General features: G+C 34.1%; 1 protein-coding gene across 1 annotated transcript in view; it reads left to right on the top strand.

The window, feature by feature from the left end:
• The window catches only part of LOC149776196 (adenylate cyclase type 5-like), a 153,172-nt gene extending 128,856 nt beyond the window's left edge, over positions 1 to 24,316 (top strand). Inside the window, exons 16-21 of the mRNA XM_089942519.1 lie at positions 3,256 to 3,375; positions 10,457 to 10,603; positions 14,593 to 14,794; positions 16,778 to 16,902; positions 19,407 to 19,579; positions 24,176 to 24,316. Coding sequence (XP_089798645.1) covers positions 3,256 to 3,375; positions 10,457 to 10,603; positions 14,593 to 14,794; positions 16,778 to 16,902; positions 19,407 to 19,550 — 738 coding nt within the window. The 3' untranslated portion in view covers positions 19,551 to 19,579; positions 24,176 to 24,316. The remainder of the gene's footprint in view (positions 1 to 3,255; positions 3,376 to 10,456; positions 10,604 to 14,592; positions 14,795 to 16,777; positions 16,903 to 19,406; positions 19,580 to 24,175) is intronic.
• Positions 24,317 to 27,622: the final 3,306 nt, after the last annotated feature.

Raw genomic sequence — 27,622 nt, 5'->3', positions numbered from 1 at the left:
TGTTAAGTGTGAAACCCAATAATTACAATGTCATCAGTAGACATCAGGCAGTAAACATGTGAAGGAAACTTAAAATGCTACTGGATTTTATGAAAAATTGTTGCATTGAACTGAGTGATATATTGCTCCTTCTTTGTCATTAGTTGACAATGCCCTGACTTGTATTAATTAATCATTATTGCAATCATGCCATCGGAATGAGATTCATTCCCTGACTTGTATTAATTAATCGTTACTGTAACCATGCCATCTGAATGAGATTCATACCCTGACTTGTATTAATTAATTGTTACTGTAACCATGCCATCTGAATGAGATTCATACCCTGACTTGTATTAATTAATCATTACTGTAACCATGCCATCTGAATGAGATTCATACCCTGACTTGTATTAGTTAATCATTATTGTAACCATGCCATCTGATTGAGATTCATACCCTGACTTATATTAATTAATCGTTATTGCAACCATGCCATCTGAATGAGCTTCATACTGTGACTTGTATTAATTGTTACTGTAACCATGCCAGCTGAATGAGATTTATACTCTGACTTGTATTAATTAATCCTTATTGTAACCATGCCATCTGAATGAGAATTATGCCCTGGCTTGTATTAACCCTTTAAGCCCCAATCCCGTCTGTAGGCGTGATCCGGTTTCTGCATTCAATGGCCGATCCCGCCTGTAGTCGTGATTTTTTTACTGCATTCAATGGCCGATCCCGTCTCCAAGCGTGATGATTGTGTGTTAGATTCAACGTCTCTGATTGGTTAGAAATGGGTTTAGTCCAAGAACTAACAACTATTAAACCAATCAGAAATGATTTTACTTTCATTTGCGGAAATTTGAATTGTTCAGAAGCTAAGGGTTCCTGTTTTGAAAGCGGTTTAACTACACGTGTTCTGGTCATGAAAAATCGTAAATGATGGCGGACGTAAGAGTGATTTTTGATGAGAGGAAAAATGAGGAGTTTCTCGGGTTTGATCTTGAAAATACTGAGCAAGCTGAGGAAATATATGTTCGGCAGTTGGATATTTTGTGAGATTTCGATTCGGACATAGAAGTTTCTGAGATTGAATCGTCTGAAGATGAGGATGCTGACTGCGATGATGATCGAGTTCTTGCGGATAAACGTTGCACATAATTTTGTAAATTCTGTATAAATAAGTCGTGAAAGACTTGGACAAATAGGGAAAAAACTTACATCACTGTGTAGACAAATTCATTTGCAATAAATGGTGAAACTTTCTTGGATTTTAATTGGATATAAGCAGAGAAATTAAGGTAAGAGTGAATGCATGTGCACGATGTTTACAAAATTTTTCAAACAGGTAAAAACTCTGGGGCACACGCAGCTAGACACAGCTTAACACTGCTGGGGCATAGCAGCAGTGATACTGATAATGGGTCTGGGGCTGAATGAGTTAATTAATTGTAACTGTAAATATGCCATCTGAATGAGATTCATACTCTGACTTGTATTAATTAATCATATTTTTAACCATGCCATCTGAATGACCTTCATACTCTGACTTGTATTAATTAATTGTTATTGTAACCATGCCATCTGAATGAGATTCATACCCTAACTTGTATTAATTAATCATTATTGTAAGCATGCCATCAGAATCAGATTCATACTCAAAATTTATTATAATATAAGTAGAATACACATTATTGGAGAAATATATGCGCTTGTTTTATTTATGATGCCTTAAAATCATTTAATGTTTGTGTCAGTAAGAAATTTTTGTGATTTATGAAACCAATCTGCTGGTTAAAATGCTGTAATCTGCTCTGACATACTAGTTTACATGGCAGTTAATGTCACATTGTGGTCCATAAAATAAAAGCTGTTTGTGGCAGTGATGAAAGATTTTAGGTAAATGAGTCAGGGCATACTTTCCATGACTGTGATATGTTGCTAACATTCATCCTATCATTGTTGAAACTAAAAATAAAAGAGACAGTTCCCAATTACTATAGTTTTGTGGTGTTAGTATATATTTTAAAGTTGCACAACATGCTTACATTTGAAAGAGTTTAGTTTATAAATATTTCTTGTAGTTCTTTATCTTTACATTTTAGAATTTAACTTTTTATCTGCACTGTATTGCAAGTGATTTGCTGACATGCCATTGAACCACAAAAATATTAATTTCTATTAGAAATATCTGACAAAAAATATAGTTTATGTATATTATGGACAAAATTTGTGTGGTGTTGACATAATCATGTACATTTTGATAAAGAGTCTTTAAAATAATAGAAATTATTGTTTTGATAGACTTTAATTTGAATAGTTTCCAGATTACAAATTTACAAGTTTTTTTTTAAATAGACTCAAAGAAGGACTCTGTCCAGGTCTTTTAGGATTTTTCCCCCATCTTTGTAAGAAGCATTTGAACTGACATGTAAGTAGCTTGGTGGTTAGAAGTTTTGCTGCTTATGGCCTGTAAGTTTTGATCAAGATTATATCAGTCACCATGATTAAAACTTGTATATTTAAATTTTATTATTCATTTTCCTGGGAGCGTATAGGAATAATATTAATATACAGTACAGAAAAAAAATGATGTCAAATGACATAAATGTTACTGGAGAGCTATACAAGGGTTTCATAATTTAGAATACATATAGTGACACTAATTTGTTGTTAAATAGAACAAAGTAAGATGAGTTTTATTGAAAATTCTTGGTTTTGTACTTGTCTGTTTTGATAACTGATAAACATTCACCTGAAAACATTGTTGTCATTCATATGAGATCCCTATGTTTAAATAGTATACATTTTATGGGGAAAAAAATCCTATTATTCATATGTTATTTGTGTTATAATTGGGTTGACATCCAGAAAGTTTGACAACACTGATATATGCAGGAGTTTTAAAAAAAACAGAAAAAACAGAACAATTAATTTTGACAAATGACAATTTTTTTTTCCATAGTCTTATCTTCTTGATAAATTTGTGACAGGTAAGACAAAACAACCTGATGTAAATTCTGGAAATTTACTATTTATAATCATATATAAGTTGGGTCCCACTGCTTGCAACATAGACCCTAATCTGCCATTGCATAATGTGCAGGCAGATCAGGGTCCTTGTTGTTTTTTATGCTGATAACTTCCAACAAACTGCAGAAATTTAGATCTTCTTGTGCATTATGCAACAACCGAGCTGTATTTCTGCATTCGGACCAAACTTTTTTGTGAGTATAGAATTTAATTATTATTCATATTCCTATTTAACAGGCAACAGAAGAGAAAGAGGAAATGGAAAGTTTACGAGCATATAACCTTAAACTAGTTGCCAACATTCTCCCACTGAATGTGGCAGAACATTTCCTAAAGATGCAGTTCAAAGGAGATGATGTAAGTTGAATTGTGTATGTAATGGTTGGGCCTGGCCATACATAAAGCTAAAATTATCAAGTAGAGAACCTGAAAACATGCACTTGTATATTCCATCATAGTATGACAATGACAAAGTTTGATGGCCGTTATGAGTGGGAAAATGAAATACTCATTATGTTCACTAGACAGATTGGACTTTATATGTAAATAAATGGATTACTCTAGATTTCTGTTTTAGAGAATGATTGCTCTACATTTTCTGGATATGGCTGATTAAGGGTAAGACTAGAGGACCAGTGAGGGATTTTATCCATTTAAGTTGTCGTGTGTTTCTTGTTCAGTCTAGGATATACACCATAGAAAGAAAATGAAATCCTATACATTATCAAACTTAGATTTTAAAGAGATATTATATATATATATATATAATTATATATATATATATATATATATATATATATATATATATATATATATATATATATATATATATATATATATATATATATATAATGTAATAAAGTAACTACAAACAGTGCAAAACTAGTATCTAGCTAGCCTTAGTGCTTTCGACTCTTAATGAGTCTGTTTCAGAGGCAAATACAAAACATAGACAAGACAGACAAATAAAACAGACAAACCGTTGTCTTTGTAAAACTTTACATGACTATGACTTATGGATGCTGAAAGATATTTTATATTGACCAGAAATCAATGAGCCATAGCATCATCTGTTATTTTATGTAAATTTATGTACGTACAACTTATATCCTGGATATTTCATTGTTATTGTTGTAATTATAGGTTATTGGGTGACTAATAAACAAATTTAGAGAATTATTGAAAAGAGAACATGCTGGCTGCAAAAAGGTAATTTTTTTTTTTTTGTGAATGGTTGTCTTTTTCTAGTCTTCTTGGTTTAAACTGCTTGGTTTTAATGTTCTAAGGCAGCATATCCAGTAAGATTCCTTTTCTTTTCTGGTTTCAGAACTCCGTTTGGGGTTGTGAGCAATTGCTATATCACTGAAAGTGTGGCCATGGGAGGAGAAGTGTTCTGTGACTGGGCTTCTGTACAGCTTCTTTGTCATCCAATCAGATCTATGAAGGTTGATCCTTTTGTGTAGTTTTTCAGTAACTTCTCCTCCCATGGCCACACTGTTTTGCACTGTTCATAGTCAGTTTATTACATTTCTCTTAATCAAACCCTGACAAATGTGATCCCTTGCTAGATCCAGTGCACTTGAAAGGACTGTTATTCACCATTTGATTTGTATTCTTTATATATATATATATATATATATATATATATATATATATATATATATATATATATATATATATACAGTAAAACCTGTTATGAGAGACCCTTCTGCCAACCAAAAGCGGTCTCTCAAGACAGGTGGTCTCTCATAAGCGGTGTGTGAAAATGGACTGGTTTCCAGGGTCACTAGTTAGCATTGTTGAAGAAGAAAAAATACCCATACTCACTGTACATGTATCGTATCCTTTATTCATAAATCTTGTTAAATATTGCATGCATTGCTCACAAAATAACTTTATCTAATGGAGATATACATTTTCAAACAACGTGAATCAAATTTATATTTGAACATCACATGAATATGTTCTTTCTTCCAGTGTTAGAATTTTTCTTTTTTTCATAGGAGGGTCTGCCATTGTTATTAGTGTTGACATAATAACGACTTAGATGTATTTCGGTTTTGATCCGGTTTTGGGGTAATGTGGAATTAATATATATTATGTACCAATGAATGAAACCAAAAGACATAATTAACTTGGCAAGAAACAATACATTTATTTTGAGACAAAGTTTAAATCACCAGTGTTATAGTTCGATAAACAAAGGATGCGATCACCTGCACCTGGGTAAACAGATTGTTGTTGGTGAAATACTGTAACAAAAGAAATATTTAAAAAAAGAATCCAGAAATGATTCTCACTTACTAGTATTAAAGACAAAGACCTCATTCACCCCACCCCCCCTTTAGGCATTATGGATAAACTGGAACGACAAACAATGTACTTAACCATTCACTGAAGCCCTTTCAAAAGATTTCTCACTGGCACATTAGGACTACTTGCTTTGTGTGGGTTTTCAAAAAAATACAAACATTTAAATTGACTGCATATGTCCATCATTACTCCCTTTGATGAAAAAATGGTTAATCTTTGCTGGCTATTCACATGACTTTGGCACTTCAGTGGTGGTTAGTGACATGTGCTTTAGTCTGGTTTACTGCAGTTTACAAATGGCACCATATGCTGGCCTTGTAAATTCACAAAACTGGTAACTAGCCAATTTTGTTACAAATAACTTATTAGAACAATCTTTACTATTTATGTGGTCGTTGTTACAAAGGATTAGGTGATGGTTAGTGGTGTTTATGTCGCTGAGTGGTTGTTAAGCTGTAGTGTAATTTAATGTGCACATTGTTTGCATACTACATGTATTCTGAGCCCTCATGTTTACAAAGGAGTAAGTCATGGTCGGTGGTGTCGATCTGTTGTTTTGCGATGCGGTCATTCATTATTACTCTAAGCAGTGTTTGAAATGCATATTTTGCCAAGACATCGCAGTCACTGGTCGCGTTCAGCAGGTGGTTGCTCATAACAGAGAATGTATATAATAAAATCAATCCATGCATTATGATAGTGGTCGGAAATGACAGGTGGTCGCTCATAGCAGAAGCTGTTATAACAGGTTTTAATGTATATATATATATATATATATATATATATATATATATATATATATATATATATATGTATATATATATATGTATATATATATATATGTATACATTGAACCCCCTCTTATAGTCATCCACCCATTCTGCACTGGAAAAGTGGCCTTGTAAGATGGATGGCCATTCCAGAGGGGGATTAAATTTTTGTGAGAAGTATATGCACTATACGTGGTAAGAAAGCTGCTTACTTCAGAGCATTTAATATCTTCATTAAAAAGTAACATTACCGTGGTAATTATTAAAAGGTTCCTTTTGTTATAATAATAGACTTATTTCAACTGAATATACATTAATAGTTCTTCTCCTTGGCATAATCATGATCTGCGAGTGGGTATTATTGTCATGCACATTGCAAAACCATTAAAAAATGCCATTTAAATCTTGGAGCATACATAATTCCCTTTCCATTTGCTCCATTTTCCCACTGCTGATGAATAACCTCCTCATTGGTTACAGTGTTGTTTATTCAAGTCTTTTCAACATAAAATTGTTTTATTCAAGTCTTTTCTGCATAAAATTGTTTGGCAAGTTCCCCTCCCCACCTCATCTGATGTCGTCAAGTACAATAACAGACTTTCTTCTAAAATAATATGTCTCCGTTTATGTGATGACATGTTAATGTTTGGTAATAATTTATTCGGATGTTGCAAACTTTATGTGATTTAATTATGCAGACAAAACTTTTCTTCTAGTGGTCGAAATGCCTCCTTCGTAAAGGAAGTGATAAATGTGTTGTCCCATGATTTTTTGGTCTTTGTCTGGTACACTGTTTTGTTCAAGGTTAATTTCTCTGTGTGTGTGTTAATGCACAAAATCTATTTTTAGCCTAGGCTGATCCTGTTATGATCGTGACAATTACATCCAGTTGTAATCATCAAAGAGAAGAACTCGACACGTGTGAAGTCCAAAACACTATCATAACATTGTTGAACCCATTTCATGGAAACATCAGCTTTTATAGACAATAATATAATATTAATCTTATTGTTACATGTACTTTAGTCAACACTTTTTTTCGGTAATGGAAACTTGACATTGGGAGACATGTATCGATGATAGAGATAATCTGAGTACTTACCTGACATCACGATATGAATTAATTATTGGTTTTGGATACATTTGAAGAAAAAAAGGTGGCTGCTCTTGAAGGGAACATTTACATTTTTGTACTAGTATGCTGGTCGCTGGTTGCGTTAGAAGAGTAGCTGTTCTTGAGGGGTACTTTTAAATACAACTCGTCGGTGCCAAGGGATCCTGGCCGTAAGATGCGGGTGGCCACTGGTTGGGGGGGGGGGGGTGTTTCAAGATGGGGACTACTTTATATATATATTTCTGTTCTGTCTGGTGTATATGTATAATTCTCTATAATAAGTTTTATATGCCTTGATCGGCTAACGTGCATTTGTGAGAAAGCTTGCCAGTACATTCTCGTAGGTCGGTGGTTCTTCCCGGGATTTTCCAGGGTTCTTCCTCCACCAGTTATACTGGCCACCATGTATAGCCTATCTTGTGCTGAAAAATGGCATTAAACCCTATAACAACAACAACAACATATACCTTGATTTCTTTCATAGGAATCTGGAATGACTGTTTAGATACATGAGAATTAATTACTATGCAAGTGTGTCTGCTACACATGAGTGCATATAAAACCAATTGAGTAACATCATTTTTTGGTGATGTGTGCTTAGTCGTGAGGGAATATGGGCTCGTGTGCAGGCAAAGTGATGGGTGCCATTTACCCACAGACCTGGGTTCGAATCTCTAATTTTTTATACAGTAATGATAGCTGTAATGATGATCGTTGTGAACATAGTTTTAATACTTTTAATTTCTCCTTGAGTACCTCTAATAGCATTGATGTTCATCTCATGAATTTAGGAATTTCTAGCAAAGGTTTAAACATAGGTCATTTAAATATTCAGGGTTTTCATGGAAAGGTTGATCAAGTGAAGTTACCTCCAAATAATAATATCCATTTATTTGGACTCTCGGAAACAATGTTAACAGAAAATCAGGGTGAAAATTTCTTGTATATTAATGGATCTGACAAACCTTATTGAAGGGATAGGAAAGCAGGTGGTGGTGGGCTTCTTGTGTATGTTAGAACTGGTACTCTGTCTAAAAGGCGGGAAGACCTAGAAATACAGGAAATAGAATCCATTTGGCTACAGATCACTCCAGGAAAGCTAAGCCCTACTTCATAGGTTTTGTGTACAGACCCATCATCACATACAGATTGGTGTGAATATTTTGAACTTCAAATAGATAAAATTTAAAATGAAGAGAAAGAATTTTACATTCTCGGTGATATAAATAAAGACCTCAATGATCAAACAAAAGTGAATTGTATGGATTTTATTACTTCGTTAGGTATGGAGCAACTAGTAAATGAACCCACCAGAGAGTAAAATCTACCTCTAAAACACTTTTAGATCATATTTATACCAATGCAAAAGAAAATGTTATGGAAGTAATGGTTCCATAGATTGATATAAGTGACCACTTTGCAATTTTTCTAACATATAAAGTCAATGGCAAATCAACAAAAAAAATATATCTTCAAATCCATTGCTTTCATGCAATCCCAAACATTTAGATGAATGACAATTTAAATTTTAAATAAGAAAAATGTTTAAATATATTTACTGATGAAAGCAATGCAATTAAATGATCAACTTTTAAAATCAAAAGGTGTCTTTCAACAGAAACAGTTTCATAAGGCCAAGGTGCTAATGAAAGTTTAAGAATTTTCACTTAGTGAGAAATAAGGCATAACATAGTAAGGCATAAGGCATAACATTGTAAGTATTAAGGCATAACATAGTAAGGCATAAGGCATAACATAGTAAGGCATAAGGCATAACATGGTAAGGCATAAGGCATAACATAGTAAGGCATAAGGCATAACATAGTAAGGCATAAGGCATAACATGGTCACTTTTACATTTTTTATTTTGTTAACAGTTTGGCAAAATTTTGGGTGAATGTTTTTCAGGATGCTTTGATTGTAGGATCAACGTGCATGCCCTAGCTTTGACAAAGGGTAACTGTTCCAGATTTTATGTTTGTTGTTCATTACTTATAGTGAACCATAGAACTTAACCGTTTTAACAGTTTTGTGGAAAATAAAAAACAAACTGTCATATTTTGGAATACATGTACTACTGTGTGCTAATGCTGCACCATCATAAGTTGTTTGCAAGTTATAACAGTAGAAAGTTGATCGACGTGATCTGATTTTGGCTTTGAGGGGCTTTAAATCTTTTATGTTTATGAGGTAGTTTTCTCTCTTTTTTTACCAAATGTCGTTTATGTTACTAATAATAGTAGCAAGCTTTCTCGTCATAAGAAAATTAGTAACACTGACTTTTTATGTCAATTATATATGTCAAAGGAGGCAATTCAAATATAGACAAATGATAGCTCTCAAAGTAATCACTGGATAATGTTAAACTGGTGGTAACACATTAGGTGGTGCTCAACAGTTTCGTTTTTTGCATAGAGTTAGAGTTTCAAAGGGAAAGACTTTCCTGGGTTTAAGTTCTTGTACATGTATTTTGGTGTATGGTTGATGGGTGTAATTTTGGTTATAGAGTGTACAGCTTGGCTCTACTTCAGATGTGCAACTATCAAAATACTGCTAGCTCCACTTGGTCATTTTCACTACCTGGACTTTGAGGTATATTGTATTAAAAAAAAGCCAATAACTTACTTTTACATTTTCTATGTTTGATAATTCATTCATTGTACTTCAGAAGCTGGTATTGTCTAGTCTGGAAAAATTCATTTTCCCTATTTTAATAACTGCTAAAGATATAGTACTTTAGACTAATTCAGGATGATTTTTTTAGCATGTTGGAATAGTCATTTTTGTTAGGCATGTGCGTAGATCGTGTACAGTTTCCACAAGTACAGCATCCAGATAAATTTCAGCCACAGTACATAAAAGTACCATAGAGATATGCCAACATTCTCATCATTGTGCATGTTGCAAACAACCTCACCTTATACCTGTCACTCTCTCTGAAGTTCATATTATCAGTGGAGTGTTTCCTTAGTAAAAATGCTTTTGAAATGAAATCACAAACAATTTTCATAGAATGTTTTAAATGCTAATATAAAATCTCTAACTGTAGATAAAGAAAAGAAAATGTATAAACTTTCTGTTAAAATTATCTAAAGCTGAATGTTTTTATTCAAAAGACGTGAATATCTCTGAGTTATAATCTTTAATCAGATCCTTTGTAACTAAGTATCACTAAAGCCTTCCAAGCATTAGTATTTTCGGTACTATGATTTCATTAAAATGATCTCTTTTTTTTGTTCAGGAGCTGTATTACAAGGACTGTGATGTGACATGTGTAATGTTTGCATCCATCACAAACTTCAGTGAGTTCTATATAGAGCTGGAGGGGAACAATGAGGGTGTGGAATGTCTTCGACTTCTGAATGAGATCATTGCAGATTTTGATGAGGTTAATACTGAAATTTTACAAAGATAGGGTTGTAATGTCAATGAATTACTGTCCAACCACTTATAAGAAGCCCCAGTCCATCAAAAACCACTTCTTATATGCTGCCAGGTTTTAGCTCTACTGGCCATAAAAACCAGAGGAACTTATTAGATGGCCTGTTTGCCCATCATCTGCTGTCCATCTGTCCATTAGCACAAGTTTCATATTGATATACCTACTAAACTGCTTGGAGGATTGCTACGAAACACACATTCACCATGTGGTCTAGTTGGTCTTAAATGAAAGTTTTGCTGCCTGGAGGTCAATAATAGTGCCACAGTGGTCATCTTGAAAATCTTGTTTTCACTACTAAGATAAAATAAGATTTATTTAACATTGGCACGGTTTAAAACAACAACTCAACATAAGTTCTAATGAGCGCTTTACTGAATTACTGTTACAACTCCAGAATGAATTGTCATATCAGCATAGTGTTTTCTCTGAAAGACTTCATATGATGTCTGTTTGGTCATAAAAAATATGGGTCTGGTCCGACTTCCAAAATGGCTGGCGCAATGACTAGTTTAAAATCTTGTTACTATATTTGCTGGCCCATAAATCAGTGCCAAGTATAAGTTGAATCAGCAAATTTTGCCAAATTTTCTGTCCTTCATCCTTATATAAGTCGATGCTGAGTATAAGACGAGGCCAGATCAACACCTCGGATTGTGTTTTTCACTTTGTTCCACACAGCATTGTGAAATTCATCCTACCTGTAACTCAGTAAACTTTCCAGTGAGGATCATTAAATGTAACTAAAAGTACTTAATTTGTTTCACAAGAAGTATTTTAAATGTATTATATACTTTTAGCTACATTTAATAATGCTGAGCCGAAAATTTATTGAGTTACAGATAGGATAAAATTTGCGATGCTGTGTGGAATTAAATTATAATAATTTAATAATGGTTTCATAAATATTAAAAGTATCACTGTATGCTATTTCAGATTACCAGTAATAGGGAAAACTGGTTCATTAATTCTAAAATGCATTTTTGTGGGGGGGGGGAGAGATACAGAGAGAAGAATGCATATGTATTCCTTTGCATTTTTCTTTCTACACCATGTGATCAAAATCAAATATGTTCTGATATATGAATGAGAGAGAAAGAGTTAAGCTCTTTGTGGATTTTTTGGGGGTCTTTTTTTAACTTATTGCCCCTGTGTTGCTGAAAATTTTGTCAAAGAGAGAAAACATTAATAAATGAAACAGTAAATGTAAACTATGAAATACATACCATACTCCTTCAGGGTTTAAAATTCACACTAGTTATAGCCATTTAGTCTCAATTAGGTTAAATCCCAAGGATGACCATTTTGCATGCTAATTTTCTTTGCAAGTATAATGACTTCTCCATTCCCAACAATTAAGATTTAGTTTAAAGTGCATGTACTCTTTCTCTACTTAGGCGGCAGTTGTTTTTGATGTTTGCTCATGCTTGATGTACTTTAAATTGCTGTCAGTTCTATTGTCATGTTGAAAAATGTCACTGCCTGAGAAATTTACAATAGTAACCACCTGGCATTTCCTTTAACTATATGGTATAGTATTCATAATACCCATGGATAGCCTCATTTCCCTATTGGTAGCCTCACTAATCTAATCTAGTCTGCAGAATCTTGACCTCAAACAGGTGTTATCTTGGAATGACCGAATACAGTCATAGCTTATATAATTAGCGTCTAAATACCACTACAAAGCCATGTGATTCTTTTAATAATGGAAGTGGAAACAAAAATTAGAAGGAATTGCTTAACTAGTGGCATTAATTGGTAATGGAATGTGGTACTGCACTTGTACTGAAGTAAAATCAGTCATCAGGTAAGTGAACAATACAGATTTACAATCGTGAAGACATCTCTGTCTCTGTCTCTCTCATTTTCTCTCAATGGGGCATACAGATTATTTGATCATTAGGTGCAAGAAGAAAATTGTGATGGGTTATGTCTTTGTTTTGGTTATTCATCTTCTGACTTTGTAAATTCTAATGCAGATATATGTAATTAAATTTAAACAATGTATATTACAAACAATGTACATTACTGGTACATGCTGCTTTAGTGCAATTACATCTGATCTATGTTAATTTTTAATACTGACGATCATATAATTGTTTAAAATACTCACTGTGGGATCCTATATTTGTTCATACACAATATTTTCTCTAAGATGAAATAATTTGTGTGCATTTTTCATACTCTTGGAGAATTATTTTCCATACGAAAAATATGATAAAGCAATTCAGATGACATAATCCATATATAAGTCAATTCAGAGTATAAGACTAAACTAAGATTTTCTGGTCAAAAAGTGTCATCTTATAGGCCAGCAAATACAGTGTTTCTAATCTCCTAGATGTCTGGCCAAAATTGTGCTTTCATTTCACAGACTTTTCATGATGTCTAGTTGGTTCTCAGTGGAACAAGTACCAGTCTGATATCTGACATGGCCATAATGGTAGCCATTTTGTAAATCTTGATGCTATTACTCCTGTTCATTGGAAAGTCATATCAAAATGAAGTTTTTATAAATTATCAAATTCAGATGACTCATTGATGTAGACGGAGATGAAAAACTTGTAAATTTTGAGTATGCGAAATGGCAGCTAAGTTGGTCATGCGGCTTCACTTACTTGATGATGAACAAGTTCTTTCAAGATTTAAAGCATATAAAAAATTCTTCCCTGAAAAATAATTACACAGCCATAACAATTGGACTTTACTCTTAAATTTTTCCATACATAATAGATGTGTACCGAAAATGTTAAATGGTTAAAATTGCTGTTAAACATAACATACACTACACTGCTTAACAGTTAACAGGCAGGCCTATGTGTATGGAGTCGAATAGGTAACAGGTGTTCTATTTATAGCACACTGCACTGGGTAACTTTGCTATGTGTGTTTCGAAGGGCTAAAAAGCCATACACTCTATGAGGTTGTTGTTGTTGTTGTTTAACGCCATTTTTCAGCACACAATAGGCTATACATGGCGGCCAGTATTAATGGTGGAGGAAGAACCTAGGAAATCCCCAGAAAGAACCACCGACCCTCGAGAAGCTACTGGCAAGCTTTCTCACATACCCACATTGGCCGAATCCGAGACTCGAACCCACGCAGACAGAGGTGAGATGGCTGTGATCCGTAACAGAGAGCACTTTAGACCACTCGGCCACTCGGGGCCCCCTCTATGAGGTAGAGGGCTATCTGGAACATTAGCTTTCACAGGATTACTGTGAATTCATTTGAAGACATTTTGGGATTATATCTAGTGATTCTTTAGTACTGTTGGTACATTAGTACTTTTGCTGACCATCATTTGGAATACAATTAGAACTCATTTGGATTACTTTTAGATTTCATAGATCTATTTATGACTTTAGGATTTCATTAACAGTACTGTAAGTTTTTTACTTTTCACTTTGTATTTTAGGGAAATAAATTATATTTGCAGTTGTACAAAACTTTTTGGTTTTTGCACTTTCTTGTTCCTTATTTTAAGACTATAGAGTCATAGCACCAACTCATACATGAGTATGTATTGTATATATAAGAAGGTAAGAAAATTTCAAACATAAACTTTAAAATGAGCCATTTAGAGATCTTATATACTGGACACATTTGTCTTAAAAGTTTTGAAAGTCTATAGCCAATTGCACATCTAGTGGAAGGTTATTCCAAACCCTGGATCCCAAACACCTTTTTTTAACAAATAGACTACAGTTACAGATGTCATACAAATTTATTGCTAAAATACCAACGATTTACAGTGCTCTAATTGGGAACAAAACCCAAACTCCATTATTAGTTTTACTGTATGCCAGACCTCAGACTGTAAAATCAAAGTGGACATCCTACAGGTGCTTCTTAAACATAGCTTTCTGAGATATAATTTTATCCCCCTTTTATTACTGGATATTGAAACTGGATGTTTTATTTCCTGTTCACAGATTCTGCTGGAAGAGAGATTCAGGTGTATAGAGAAAATCAAGACTATTGGTTCCACATATATGGCAGCCTCAGGATTGACCCCTGAAACCAACTATCCTGACATGAGCCATGTGATTGCTCTCACAGAGTATTCATTTGCCATGCAAAAGCAGCTTCGATATGTCAATGAACATTCCTTCAACAATTTTAAAATGAGGATTGGTAAGCTTTAACTTTTTGACCTCAATCTCTTTTCAAACCAGTGGTCTTTTTGACATCATGCTACTTTTGGAGCCATATCTATTGAGAGAATATATTGTGCTAGGGATGTCTGCCCATCCTGTCCCCTCTTGTTTTGTCCTTTCCTGTCCCATCATGTCTGTCAGAAAACTTTAAAGGTTTTAGTGAGAATGAAGTTTGGTATGAGGTTTAACAAGTCCAGTTTGATTTTCACCGTTTTCTGTCACATTTGAATGAGTTATGTTCCCAGTTTGACTTGCAGCTTTGCCTTTACTTTTGTTTCCTGTTTCCATTCGGTAACTTTTGACTTTATGGATTGAATCAAATTTGTATGATGCTTTACATAAAGGAGAACTTAGTAAACTTCTGTCTTTAACATCTTCAATCACAATTTAATGGAGTTATAGTCCCTATTAGGCTTAAATCTTGGGCATTTAATTTTGTTCTGCACAGTAATTTTTGAAGGACTCCATTGGTTGAAATAAAAATTAGCATGAAGATTAACTTGAAGAACATGTAGGCCAAGTTCTATTTTTACCTTATGGCAAAATTTTACAGCGTTATTGCATCCAGTTGATTTAGAACTTGGCCCATTAGTTGCCATTTAATAACTTTAGAAGGACTTAAATGGATCGAAACCAAACTCGATATGAGGCTTCATATTAACAATACATTGGTCAGGTTTGAAGTTTTAATTGTGTTCTTTTCAAATTGTATGGAGTTATGGTCCCTTTAATGCATCATTTTGACAGTAGGCTCTGTGGCATATGGACACATTTCTAGTTTGATCAGCAGGTAAGAGGAATTATGGGATATAGTTCTGAATCTAACTGAGTACAAATTTAAACAAAACAAAACAGATCATGTAATCCTAATCTTGATTGCAAAGATGACTGAAATTGTCATGAATCATAATATAAAATAAAAGAAACATTGAACCATTCTTATGGCCTAGTAGTTAGAGCATCCACCTCAGATGTAGGAGGTTGCGGGTAGGAACCCCGGCTGAGTCATACCAAAGACTTATAAAAATGGTACTAACAACTGCCTCACTTGGCACTCAGCATTAAGAGGTTAGTGTTTGGACTGGTTGACCTGGTGTCAGGATAGAGTGGCTGTAGGACATGATGCTACATGTCTGCGGCATGATGTTACAGTGCTAGACATCACTATAAACTGCCACACTGCAGACATCATAGTTATATGACTGAAACATTCTTAAAACTATGTTAAAATTCCAAATCACACACACTCATGCAAAAGTAGTATTGAACTCGTTTTTAAAAAAATGTTGGTATGCTTATTTGATTTTATTTTCAGCTTAATATCCTTTTTAGAGTAGCAGTAATCTTTAAACATTACAAACTATACTTATTGAGAAATGAAGATGGCATAATCAACTAGAAATGTGTTCAGATTACATGGATGTAACTGCCAATATTCTGCAATTGAAGTGCAAAGTTTTATTTCAGACAGGGGTCATAACTCCATTCAATTTGATTGACATTGATACAAGTGAAATTTAATCTAAGTCTTTTATATGTCACTGTAAAACCTTATGCCAGATTTGAATTGAATCCATGACATTCTTTTAAACTTGTTGAGTTGAAACAAAATTCGTATTCAGTTAAATGTAGTGAAACAGGATGGGATGGGATGGGATGGTAATAATATATGCCTTCATCATAAATAGGTTGGGAGCATAATAAAGAAGTCCTAATAAACACAAAAACACATTTGAACCCAAAGATATTTTTCAGCATTTTATCTCTCTCTTGCATTAAAATATGATCAAACTTGGGTATTATTTTCAAGTGGTGATACTTTTATCTGCATCATTGTACACAGAAAGATTCTTTTTATATTTTGCAAGTTAGATAAATCAAGGATACATTATATCATAATGTGCAGTTGGTACATCATACAGCATGGAATTTTTATTCATTTATAAAAATATTCTTACAGGTATAAATGTGGGCCCAGTTGTGGCAGGTGTTATCGGTGCCCGCAAGCCTCACTATGACATCTGGGGTAACACTGTAAATGTTGCCAGCCGCATGGACAGCAGTGGAATTCCTGATTGTATTCAGGTACAGTAAAACATATTACACCTTGGTAGTGAAATAGATGAAGTACATACACATCTCCCTTGATAACTCGCGCACAACAGTCCACAAACATAAACAGCACTATAAGCAAGGCACGAGTTACCGAGTGATCTCCAAAAATTAAAAAAAATCACTTTCACGTTGAGAAAACTGGGATGAGGGAGCGGCGTTAGGGAACTGGGCTGTTTATTGACTGAATCCTTATTTTACAATCACATCGATAATAATTTTTAATAACGTGCTTTTTCTAATGAAGTTGTTCGTTATTCTGTTTAAATAACATTTATTTTCAAAATGTCCATCATATGAAGGATCGTTCCAACTGGTTTCAACAACCATCACGTGTACGCGAAAAATCTCTGTATTATGTCACTGCTTTTTGATTTCTTGATGAGTCTCGTTCCTGTAGTGGTGTTTAATATTATCCTGCCAAATCGGAGTCTGCAGACCAGGGAACTAGACTAACTATTGATACACCACCAAATAAGATTCCTTTTCTTCAGAAACATGCATCATTTATTTCATCAGACAATCGTCTATATTGAAACTCAACTTTTGTATTTTTCAAAAACTTGACAGAACTTTTAGGACTTTTTAGGATTTTTTTCACATAACTGCAAGTTCTTTTTAAATTTTCACTTTGTATTCGAAGGAAATAAAAATTGATTGAATTTTACAAAACTTGTTGCTTTTTGCTCTTCTCTGTTACTTAGTTTAAGACTATAGAGCCATGATAGTACCAAATAAAATTCTAAGGATGCAATGTAATCATTGTAATATTGACTGGTGTGAAATTAATGATAATTCACTCCAGTGAATTATCCAAATAATTTCTTTTCGAAAATCCACTAATTCAAGGACTAGCATAAAATAAAACAGGATGTGTTGTATTGAGCAAGTAGGCTTTTTGGCATCTTACTAGGTCTGTTTGGGTTTTAATGGCACAACAACACATAAAAGGTTTTATTTTGCTATGGTAATTTGAGTAAAGAGCCGAGTTCAGGAACACTGTATGGTGGCTGACTTAGCCCTGTCTTGTGCACCATGGTTCCTTAGGTTGCTGAAACAAACAATTTTCAATGTAATTGTTATACCTTTGATATAGAAGTAAGGGTAGATAGGAATGCACATGTCCTTATGTCCTTTCTTCTGATAAGCTTATAATCTTTTGAATGCAGATATTTAATGGATTGCCATGAAATTTGGTAAATGTTATGGCGATCACCTGAAGATGAGCACGTTGACAAACCAGTGTTCCCGTAATTTTTATAAGGAGTTAATCCCTTTTTTACTTGTACCTGAATCCAGTGTATGACAAAATCTTGTGAATGCAATTAGTCTCACAGATTTCAAAGGATCGCCACAAATCTTGGTAAAATGTTGCGATCATCATATGATATTGTTCATATTGAAAAATCATGATTTATGTTAGAGTTATTGCTCATTTTGATGTTGATACAGTGTATAATAGAAACTTGTAAACACAACTAGTCACACAGCAGTTTTCAATCTGTCCCCATGAAACTTCCTAGATATTATGATAATTATTTAAAGATGTACATAATGATAGAGTTGTTAATAGAGTTATTGCCCTTTTCACATTGCAACTGAATACATTTGTATGACAGAATGTTGCAAATGCACCAAGTACCACAGTTTTTTTATGGATTGCGGTGAATCTATCTGTTTTGTTCATCTCTTGTTGATATGCATTTTAATAAACCACAGCATTGCTGTAATTTGTTTTAGAGTTATTTCTTTTGGGGTTTTTTCAGTTTGTTTTAATGAACATAACATATTTTGCATTTTTTTATGGATTGATGTGAAACTATGTACTTATTATTGTCATCATCTAAAGATGCACATATTGACAATTCTTTGTGCTTAATCAATTTTTGTAAGAGGTATTGCTCTTTGTTTGTCTACATCTGGATGTACTCTTTGACGGAATTTGTGAATGCAATTACTCTCTCAGTTTTCATTGTACTGCTGTGATGTGTGGATGAATGGTTGGACTATTAATGGTACACTAAACACATTGTTCGATATATCATACTGAAAATGGAAACTTTGTATACATCATGGTTATTTTCAAATATTACAGATGTTGAACAGCTCAGACTTTCTTTAGAGGAATTATTTACCTTTTTTGACCTTACATTCATTTCCATCTCAGGATAAGGGTTTCATTTTTTTGCCATATATTCATCTCCATCGAGGGTTTGGTGTGGGATGTGCAAGAGGCAGGGATATATTTATCTGAGCAAAGGCTTATCTTTCAGAAGTTTCTTGCAATCCATTTTACGTTGTTCAGACATCACCTCTGGTTGGCACCATATATCCAGTTATACTGAGGTGCTGTAAAATGCTATATATACACATTCTTACCAACCTACCTTTAGTTGTAGTTAACATTTGATTCTTTCAGTCCAGCCACTGAATATATCAATAAATTCTGTCATAATTTTATAATATATGTTTCTCAGGTTACACAGGAGATGTTCAACTTGCTTGAGCCAAGGGGCTACAAGCTTGAGTGTAGAGGAATGGTACGGATCAAGGGCAAAGGGGACATGGTGACATACTTTCTCCGAGGGCAGCCAGTCAGCTCACAACAATCAGGAACATGATTACTCATCAGCTGTATTCTTGGAGCCCTGTAAGGATTGTCAGATTTCTTCTTATTTGATTTACCAAAGTTTGAAATGGGCAGGGGTGGATAGGGTTGTGGGGTGAGTAAAATGGTTAAAGATTTCTCATCAGTCTGACCTTAACAAGATTAAATTACAAATAACGATTGACAGTTTCTTTTTTTAAATTCAATACTGTACTGTGTTTTATGTGAGTAGGTGTTTTTATATTAGAGGTTTGGGCGCCATGGTAGCTAATTTGATTGGATGTGTAATGCAGTGATCACTGGTTTGATACTTGCCCAGGTCAGCAGCCTCAGTATGTCTTTGGGAAAGACACTAGCTTCCATTACCTTGGCATGTTATGGCCAATAATGGGTTACAAATTATGTTAAAGCCAACCTAAACAACCCAAACAAGAACAGTTTCATTATAATTTTGGAAGGATGGAGAATTATATAACATCAGGAGACTAAAATTTAGGCCAGAAAAAATGGATGATGACACAAATCTTGTTCACTTAGCTTGGATTGTACTGTTTTGTAAATTTTGAGAAACTGAAGGTTTTCAAATGATTGATATTTCAGCATATGGATTACACAGTAATATATATGGAACTTAACAAGAAAGGAATTAGCAATCAGTTGACAGAGAAAACATATTTGCACACCATTAATAAAGCTTTTTTAATGTAACTAAAAAAAAAATTATGAAAATATTACAGCTGTTTAAAAAGCATTTTTCAATTGATGGTTGAAATTATGTCAAACAATGAGAGGAAATATAGTGAGTTTACAACAGTTTGAGCTGGTATAAGGTTAACTACGAATGACTTTTAACTATCATGAGTGTAATTGCTTCCAAGAGTGACTTTTAACTATCATGAGTGTAATTGCTTCCAAAAATGACTTTTGACTATAATGAGTGTAATTGTTTCCAGGTTAGAAAAGCTTTTCACTTAAGATGTGCTAATAATAACTTGAACTTGGCAGACTGTTGAAATGTGAAATAATGGCTGTTATTGTTACAAATAGGATAAAACCATTTACTTTTCTGGAAAACTGCTTAACCCTTTACCTCATAGAGCATAGTTACAAAGTGCAGTATGCTATAAATAGAACACCTGTTACCTATTTGACTCCATATGCATAGGCCTGCCTGTTAACTGTTAAGCAATGTAGTGTATGTTACGTTTAACAGCAATTTTAACCATTTTACATTTTTTGGTACACATCTGTATGTGTGGAAAAATTTAAGAGTAAAGTCCGATTGTTATAGCTGTGTAATTATCTTTCACAGAAGAATTTTTTAAGTGCTTTAAAATCTTGAGAGAACTCGTTCACCGTCATGTCAGTGAGGCTGCGTGATGAACCGTAGCTGCCATTTCTCATACTCGAAATTTACAAGTTTTTCGACTGCGTCTACATCACTAAGTCATCTGAATTTGATAATTTATAAAAACTAATTGCTGCCTACATCAATATCAGAGCCTTTACCTAAGTTACTGAATCTTTCATAGTTGTAACTGTAATCTTGAAAACTTCGTAAGTACTGAATGAAATCTGCGACCGCCATTTTGGAGAGTGGAGATTATGACCCAGTTATTTTAAATAGCATATACTGACCAGTGCATAAACAGTGACCATGTGATCTGAAGTAATTGTCATTTGCAGAAATGAATGTAGTATCTAATAGGGGGTTTTCCTTGAAGGTGGTGCTACGAAAACCAGCTCAAAATGGCTGAGTGTTTACAGCAGGAGTCAAAAGGCTCTTCCATGTGAATGGAGTAGAGGAATCAAAAGGCTCTTCCATGCGAATTTTGAGTATGAGAAATGGCAGCTACAGTTGGTCATGCGGCCTCACTGACATAACAGTGAATGAGTTCTGTCAAGATTTTAAAGCACGTAAAAAATTCTTCTGTGAAAAATAATTACACAGCTATAACAATTGGACTTTACTCTTAAATTTTTCCACACATGGAAAAATGGTTAAAATTGCTGTTAGACATAACAGACACTACATTGCTTAACAGTTCACAGGCAGGCCTATGTGTATGGAGTCAAATAGGTAACAGGTGTTCTATTTATAGTGCGCTGCACTTTGTAACTATGTTCTATGAGGTAAAGGGTTAAGAGGTTAGTGTTAGGACTGGTCGGCCTGGTGTCAGGATAATGTGACTTCGGTGAGACATCATGCTACATGATGCCCCAGTGCTAGACATCACTATAAACTGCCACAATGCAGACATCATAGTGATATGACTGAGAAATTGTTAAAGCTACATTATCCAAAAACAACCACATACATAATTATACAGTCAAAAAGCGGTGGAAGAAATTCCTACAGAAAGCATCCTAATGGCCGATTTCATGGAAAACCATTTTTCCTCATGTCTGTTAGGCAGTTGCCAGTCAAGTGAGTGATCTCAGGTCCACTTGAGCTTCATCATTTGATTACAAATGGTATTATCTTTAAATGTATGGAGTCTGATGTGTGTGTAAAAGGTGTCAGCAGCTTTTGGCACACATGCCAATGGTGGCACACTAAACCATTTGGAAAGGCATGCAGCACACATGCCAGTGGTGGCACACTAAACCATTTGGAAAGGCATGCAGCACACGTGCCTATGGTGGCACACTAAACCATTTGGAGAGGCATGCAGCACACATGCCTATGGTGGCACACTAAACCATTTGAAAAGGCATGCAGCACAAGTTGTAGCTTTGTATTGTATGTACAAAAATGATAATTAAATTAAAGGAATGAATATGCATACAGCACTGTATGAGCCAACCTGGCACTGACAGCAGTTCTGAAAGGTTGCCAGTAACTGGTATACACCATTGGAGGTAGAACGCTTTGGAAGGTGTAGCATCGTTGGTCTCAGTATTGCAGTTTTTGTTTGACCAAAATACATTCAAACTTGTCTCAGTGGACATTTCCATACAAACAAGACTCATTCATAATGAACATTTCTTGGTCCATTCTTGCAAATTTATGGTATGTTTCTACAGAGAACATTTGTTAATAAAGGACTGATATTTCTTGTCCAAGATATATAACATTAGGTAGTGGTTTATGCTAATCATTTACAGATGCGATCAAGTACAGCCAAGGAACCAAGCAAAAGGCACAAAAAGCTTATTATCATAGATCATGATCATGATGGAGAAGCTGAGGTTCCAGAGTTTGTTATGAACTTGAGACCTCTTGGTGTAAAGCTTTTACCAATCTTCCAAAGATTGGTTATTTTGAAAATGAAGATCATTTAGAAAGAAAAAGTGAACTTCATTCAAATAGAGCTATTTCTTGACATTTATTCTCACACAATTATAAAATGAGCTTTCATCCATTTACCCCTACCCTATTCGGACTGTGGATCTCCTTCCATTTTTTTAATTTATTAGTTTTCTTGGTAGCTACCTTCACTTATACTACAGTATGTTTTTGAAATCTATTGTGCATGAATTATCAAGGAACAGATGTGCAGTGATTGTTTTTAATACAAAATTGATACATACAGTTATAGAAGAGAGGCACATAATATGGACTCTGTCTATACTTGTTTATTGTTCTGATTCCAACATATAACCTGATCTGCCATTGCATAATGCTCCAGCGGATTAAGATCTATGTTATTTGTTCTGATGATTGTTCTGAAAGAAATGCATGGAACAGGTCAACTGGCAGATCTGGATCTTGAAGTTTGTGGTTGGACTCAACTTTCAAGTGTGTACATATGGTAATGAATTTGAGTTAGGGCTCTGAACCCGGAGACGATAGTAGGAATAATGGATAATAAATAGTCCGGGCTATTTGTTCTTATGAGCCTTTGAAAGATGTTTGGGTTTATATGTTTGGTTTTATTTTAACTTGTGTATCTTCTAAGATATTCTTCAGTTTGTTGAGGATGAGAACAGACTGATTGGGCAAATAATTCAGCTTAAACAATGAATATAGCAGAAATTTATTGAACAAGTAACTATCGGAGAAAACTTCACTCACCACTATAAAAAATTTCTGCAAAACCATTTACAGATGAACTGACAAAGAATATATAAAGAATGTTGTTCAGCACCATTTTGTCATGTCTGCTTTCCTTCTTGTGAGTTCATTGTAACGGTAATCCCTTTTTCTTTCATCCAAGCTGTTTCTAATGGTAGTGGTGGAGTAAGTGCTTATTGTGATAAATGTGATTAATATAAATATTTTTAATTTAATCTTCTTTGTTGTACATAGTTGTGGTAAGTAAAAGTATTCCCAGAGAATAGAGTCTAGATAAAGGCTTTAGACTCTTGTTTCTAATTTCCAGGACAATCTGTCCAATAAATTATTGTTTTCAAGTCATGGGCTATTTATTTACAAAGAAATTTTCACTTTTGCATACATACAGAAGCTGTATGAATATTTATAATGATTTGTTTCAATAGTTAATTTTTATTTATGTATTATTTTGGCATCTTTATTGATTAAACAATGTTGATGAAATCAACATGTGAAGATAAAATGCACTCACCTGGATAATGTTTTTGATCTATATTAAATGGAAGCTTTTGATCATATGTTGTAAAGAAGGGCATAAATAAAACAAGACTTTAACATGTGTATATTTGTATTGATTTCAGTAATAAAGATCAAGTCATCATTCCTAGGAAGGTGAAAATTTACTCTCGCACCACACAGATGAAAGGGTAATGTTCCAGACTTTCATTCAGGTTTTAAAGAAGTCCACTAACTTAGAACATCTGTGAAGATGGATATTTCAGGCAGTGCTTGAGAAAATGGCAATTGACATCAGTAACGTAGAGCTTCTGAATGATGTTAGATGAAAGCTTGATCTAATCGAAAGGAAAGCCTCCAGGCCAGGATACAGATCAATTAAGCTTATTCCCATTTCAGTGTAACATATATTTTGATTGAAACCCAATCAGTCCATTTGTCTGCAAAACAATATTAAGTATAATAGTACTGTTCTACCACAGCCGAAGAAATTTATGGTTATCCAGGACACAGTACTTGATGAGTTCACACTTTGGGATATGATGTGAATGATTAGCAAATTTTAACCTTTTTCCATAGTTTTATTAGTTCATTAAACTATGTTTTACATTGGTGTGGAATTATAATTAAATCTTCATGAGTTGAATTGCTTTAGGCTGTTTAATTGGAAAAATACTTTAACTTTTCTTATGGTGCAGAAGTTGTTATTGCACATAAAAAAGGCTAGTGATTGTAAAACTATTTAATTTGTCTTGAAATTTTAGTGTAACTCTCAGGAAATATTAATTTCATTCCAGTTCTTGCATGCACTCCAAGATCTGGTACATGTAACAGAGATATATGAATATTTTATTTAGGATAAAGTTTATATTCAAAAAAATGGATGCACCATGGACCATATACAAAATTGATAATCACACCAATGACTTTTACCATGGACCATACACAGCATTGATCATTAAACCATGGACCATGTACAACATTGATCATCACACCATGGACCATATACATACTTGATAATCACACCAATGACTTTTACCATGGACCATACACAGCTCTGATCATTAAACCATGGACCATGCACAACATAGATCATCACACCATGGACCATGCACATCATTGATCATCACACCATGGACCATGTACAAGATGGATCATCACACCATGGACCATGCACAACATAGATCATCACACCATGGACCATGCACAGCATTGATCATCACACCATGGACCATGTACAAGATGGATCATCACACCATGGACCATGCACAACATAGATCATCACACCATGGACCATGCACAGCATTGATCATCATACCATGCACCATGTACAAGATGGATCATCACACCATGGACCATACACAACATAGATCATCACACCATGGATCATGCACAGCATTGATCATCATACCATGCACCATGTACAAGATGGATCATCACACCATGGACCATGCACAATATAGATCATCACACCATGGACCATGTACAAGATGGATCAACATACCATGCACCATGCACAAAATTGATAATCACACCATGGACCATGCACAACATAGATTATCAGACGTATGGAGATCGGTGTGCTTTGAGCAGACAGTGTGTGATAGTTTCCATTTCACAATTTACTCTCAGAATGGAATAAGCATAGCGTAGAGACATTTGTATTTTTTTTATTAACATTTAGATTGACAAAACATATTCAGTCTCCTGATTAGAACTATATAGAATATTCTCGTGGAGATTCTGCATTTATTCTCAAAATGAGAAGATTTCTCTATATATTCAAAAGGGACAGAGTTATGTGTATTGTATGTTTACACTAAAAAAGGATACGTATTCTTTTGAATGTTCAGTACTCATACTCAGATGGGAAAGAATACTCAATGCCATATATTGCAATTATGAAAGGAGTAGTATTTTCATGGATACTCAATATCAGACACTCCAAAGGTAAAAGTATTCTCTTGACCCCGGTAAATGAGTATTCTATATTTACACTTATACCAGAAAGAGTATTGGGAATTGTTTATTTCCATGAAGAAAAGGAATTGCATTTTCTTGGATACTCAATAGTTGATGCCCAGATAGGTAAAAGTAGTCTGTTGATTCAATTATTCTGTATTTGTATTCAGACTAGAAAGTGTATTGAGTATTTCTATTAAGACAGGAATGACAGTCTGTTTGATACTCCATATTTGATGCTTAGAAGGGTAAAAGTATTCTGTCGATTCAAGTATTCTGCATGTATACTCAGACTTGAAAGAATATGGAGTATTGAGTATTTCTATTAAGAAAGGAATGACATTCTGTTCAATACTGAATATTTGATGCTTAAAAAGGTAAAAGTAGTCTGTTGTTGATTCAAGTATTCTGTATTTATTCTCAGAATAGAAAGAGTATTGAGTACTGAGCATTTCCATTAAGAAAGGTGAGTCTGTTTGATACTCAATATTTGATGTTCAGAAGGGTAAAAGTATTCTGTTGATTCAAGTATTTTGTATTTATACTCAGACTTGAAAGAGTATTGAGTATTTCCATTAAGACAGGAATAACAGTCTGTTTGATGCTCAGTATGTATTCTGTTGATTCAAGTATTCTGTATTTATTCTCAGAATAGAAAGAGTATTGAGTCCTGAGCATTTCTATTAAGAAAGGTGAGTCTGTTTGATACTCAATATTTGATGCTCAGAAGGGTAAAAGTATTCTGTTGATTCAAGTATTTTGTATTTATACTCAGACATGAAAGAGTATTGAGTATTTCCATTAAGACAGGAATAACAGTCTGTTGATGATCAATATGTATTCTGTTGATTCAAGTATTCTGTATTTATACTCGGACTTGTTTGTAGAGTCACATGACTAGTTTACTGGATGTTTGCTTTAATAGCATCAGTTAAAAAAACTCACTAACTTACTCTGACCTATATTTCATAAATAAGTTATTTATTCTTACCTTTGCATGAAGCTCAGTTCTCTTGGTTAGGAACAGTGTTCAGGCCATTTTCTCAAACTATATCTGTGGAGTCACATAAGTTCATATGTCTTTGTTTCATGAGGACTATTGCACCCTTTTGTCAAAACTAGTTTTACTTTGAACTGTTTAATGCTGCAGTGGCCTGCATTGACTTTTGTATTGAGTTTATTAGACAATATTACAGGCAAGAACTAGGTCATTGTGATGTATATTTTGTTCTCCACTGACTTGCACTAACATTAGTATGTACTTGTTTCTTGACACTATTGCATATACAGCAATGTAAGATGATGGATGTATTATGAACACTGAAAAGAAAGTTTGCAATCCAGCCATGCTGCCGTTGGATGTTTTCTTGTCTTGTTTGATGTGCATTTGATGTTGGACAAAATTGCCTAATTGAAAAGTCATTCCGTCCAGCTGAATTATCATATATACCTATAGGCATGTGCATTTTGTTATTTATAGGGTACCTGAAACTGATTATTATGAGTATTTGCAAGATCAGAGTTATAACATTATTCATATATTTACCAAAACAGGGTTTTAAATTGTTTTTAATTGGCTGCTTGAGTTACTTGAACTTTCAATTGTCCTG

Source organism: Sinohyriopsis cumingii, chromosome 18 (assembly GCF_028554795.1).
Source record: "Sinohyriopsis cumingii isolate HCF-2022 chromosome 18, ASM2855479v2, whole genome shotgun sequence".
NCBI classification, from domain to species: Eukaryota; Metazoa; Mollusca; class Bivalvia; order Unionida; family Unionidae; genus Sinohyriopsis; species Sinohyriopsis cumingii.
This window is presented reverse-complemented; position numbering and strand designations above follow the sequence as displayed.